This window comes from Cavia porcellus, unplaced genomic scaffold, assembly GCF_034190915.1.
Source record: "Cavia porcellus strain 051 isolate PalLab524CR breed Dunkin Hartley unplaced genomic scaffold, mCavPor4.1 scaffold_32, whole genome shotgun sequence".
Taxonomy (NCBI): domain Eukaryota; kingdom Metazoa; phylum Chordata; class Mammalia; order Rodentia; family Caviidae; genus Cavia; species Cavia porcellus.
Window position 1 is genome coordinate 6,498,834 of NW_026947515.1, and position 2,473 is coordinate 6,501,306.

Genomic DNA, 2,473 nt, shown 5'->3' on the forward strand with positions numbered 1-2,473 from the left:
GTGAAACATATGATGTGGGGATTCAAACAGTGAGACTACAAACAATTTTGTTCAAATCTCCAGTAAAAACTTAGTAATATGGTTATCAATCTGATATGTTTTTTTTTTATAGAAACGACAAGATAGGGAAATCCTGTGAACGTACATCTTGGAATCAGTGTAAAGAAGTATTCCTTTGTACTGCAGAAGGTAATGTGAATGTGAAAGAAGCAGAAACACACCACAATGTTCAGCTCCATGAAAATTATGGCAGTGGGGAGAAATCCTACGTATGTCAGCAATGTGGAAAAGGGTTCACTAAATCTCGACATCGTAAGCAACATGAAAGAATTCACACTGGAGTGAAACCATATGTATGTAAGCAGTGTGGGAAAGCTTTTAACAGACAGGCAAACTGTAAAATACATGAAAGAATTCACACTGGAGAGAAACCATATCTATGTGAGCAATGTGGTAAAGCTTTTAACACACGTGCACAATGTAAGGTTCATAAAAGAATTCACACTGGAGAGAAACCATATGTATGTAAGGAATGTGGGAAAGCTTTTTACACATGGGCAAATTGTAAAATACATGAAAGAATTCACACTGGAGAGAAACCATATTCATGTGAGCAATGTGGGACAGCTTTTAACACAAGGGGAGATTTTAAGAAACATGAAAGTATTCACACTGGAGAGAAACCCTATGTATGTAAGGAATGTGGAAAAGCTTTTAACACATGGGCAAATTGTAAAATACATGAAAGAATTCACACTGGAGAGAAACCCTATGTATGTAAGCAATGTGGGACAGCTTTTAACACATGGGGAGATTTTAAGCAACATGAAAGAATTCACACTGGAGTGAAACCATATGTATGTAAGCAGTGTGGGAAAGCTTTTAACAGACAGGCAAACTGTAAAATACATGAAAGAATTCACACTGGAGAGAAACCATATCTATGTGAGCAATGTGGTAAAGCTTTTAACACACGTGCACAATGTAAGGTTCATAAAAGAATTCACACTGGAGAGAAACCATATGTATGTAAGGAATGTGGGAAAGCTTTTTACACATGGGCAAATTGTAAAATACATGAAAGAATTCACACTGGAGAGAAACCATATTCATGTGAGCAATGTGGGACAGCTTTTAACACAAGGGGAGATTTTAAGAAACATGAAAGTATTCACACTGGAGAGAAACCCTATGTATGTAAGGAATGTGGAAAAGCTTTTAACACATGGGCAAATTGTAAAATACATGAAAGAATTCACACTGGAGAGAAACACTATGTATGTAAGCAATGTGGGACAGCTTTTAACACATGGGGAGATTTTAAGCAACATGAAAGAATTCACACTGGAGTGAAACCATATGTATGTAAGCAGTGTGGGAAAGCTTTTAACAGACAGGCAAACTGTAAAATACATGAAAGAATTCACACTGGAGAGAAACCATATCTATGTGAGCAATGTGGGAAAGCTTTTAACACACGTGCACAATGTAAGGTTCATAAAAGAATTCACACTGGAGTGAAACCATATGTATGTAAGGAATGTGGGAAAGCTTTTAACACATGGGCAAATTGTAGAATACATGAAAGAATTCACACTGGAGAGAAACCATATTCATGTGAGCAATGTGGGAAAGCTTTTAACACACGTGCACAATGTAAGGTTCATGAAAGAATTCACACTGGAGTGAAACCATATGTATGTAAGGAATGTGGGAAAGCTTTTAACACATGGGCAAATTGTAAAACACATGAAAGAATTCACACTGGAGAGAAACCCTATGTATGTAAGCAATGTGGGACAGCTTTTAACACACTGGGATATTTTAAGAAACATGAAAGAATTCACACTGGAGAGAAACCCTATGTATGTAAGGAATGTGGGAAAGCTTTTAACAGACAGGCAAACTGTAAAATACATGAAAGAATTCACACTGGAGAGAAACCCTATGTATGTAAGCAATGTGGGAAAGCTTTTACCCAACATGGACATTGTAAGCAACATGAAAGTTCACACTCAAGGTAGAACCAGTGTATATAAGCATCATGAGAATTTTTTGAGCACAAGTACATATTGCATAATGCATGAAAAATTTCACACTGGGCAGAAAACTTATATATGTAAGGAATGTGGGAAAGGTTTCAGCAGAAATGCTTATTGTCCAATTCATGAAAAGATTTACAATGTTGAGAAACCCTGTTTATGTGAAGAATGTGGGAAAGCTTTCACCACACATGGATTTTGTAAAATACATCAATGACTCCACTCTGGTGAGAAAACCTATGTATATAACAATGTGGCAAAGCTTTTACCACATACAGTCATTGCAAAACACATGAAAGAATTCACACTGGGAATAACCACTGGCTATGTAAGCAAGTGGAGACACTTTGTGCAGCCAGATTGTAAGTGAAATATGTGAAGAAGCTCACACAAGAGATAAATCCTATGTGTTATGAAAATACTCTCAACAC

At 36.6% G+C, this 2,473-nt stretch overlaps 1 protein-coding gene across 1 annotated transcript; it reads left to right on the forward strand.

Annotated features, from left to right (window-relative positions):
* The first annotated feature begins 225 nt into the window (after positions 1-225).
* On the forward strand, positions 226-2,083 carry LOC134474484 (zinc finger protein 709-like). Its single transcript, XM_063242654.1, has 2 exons — positions 226-312; positions 363-2,083. Exons 1-2 carry the CDS (start codon positions 226-228, stop codon positions 2,022-2,024), a joined length of 1,749 nt encoding a protein of 582 aa, XP_063098724.1. The 3' UTR covers positions 2,025-2,083.
* The last annotated feature ends 390 nt before the right edge of the window (positions 2,084-2,473 follow it).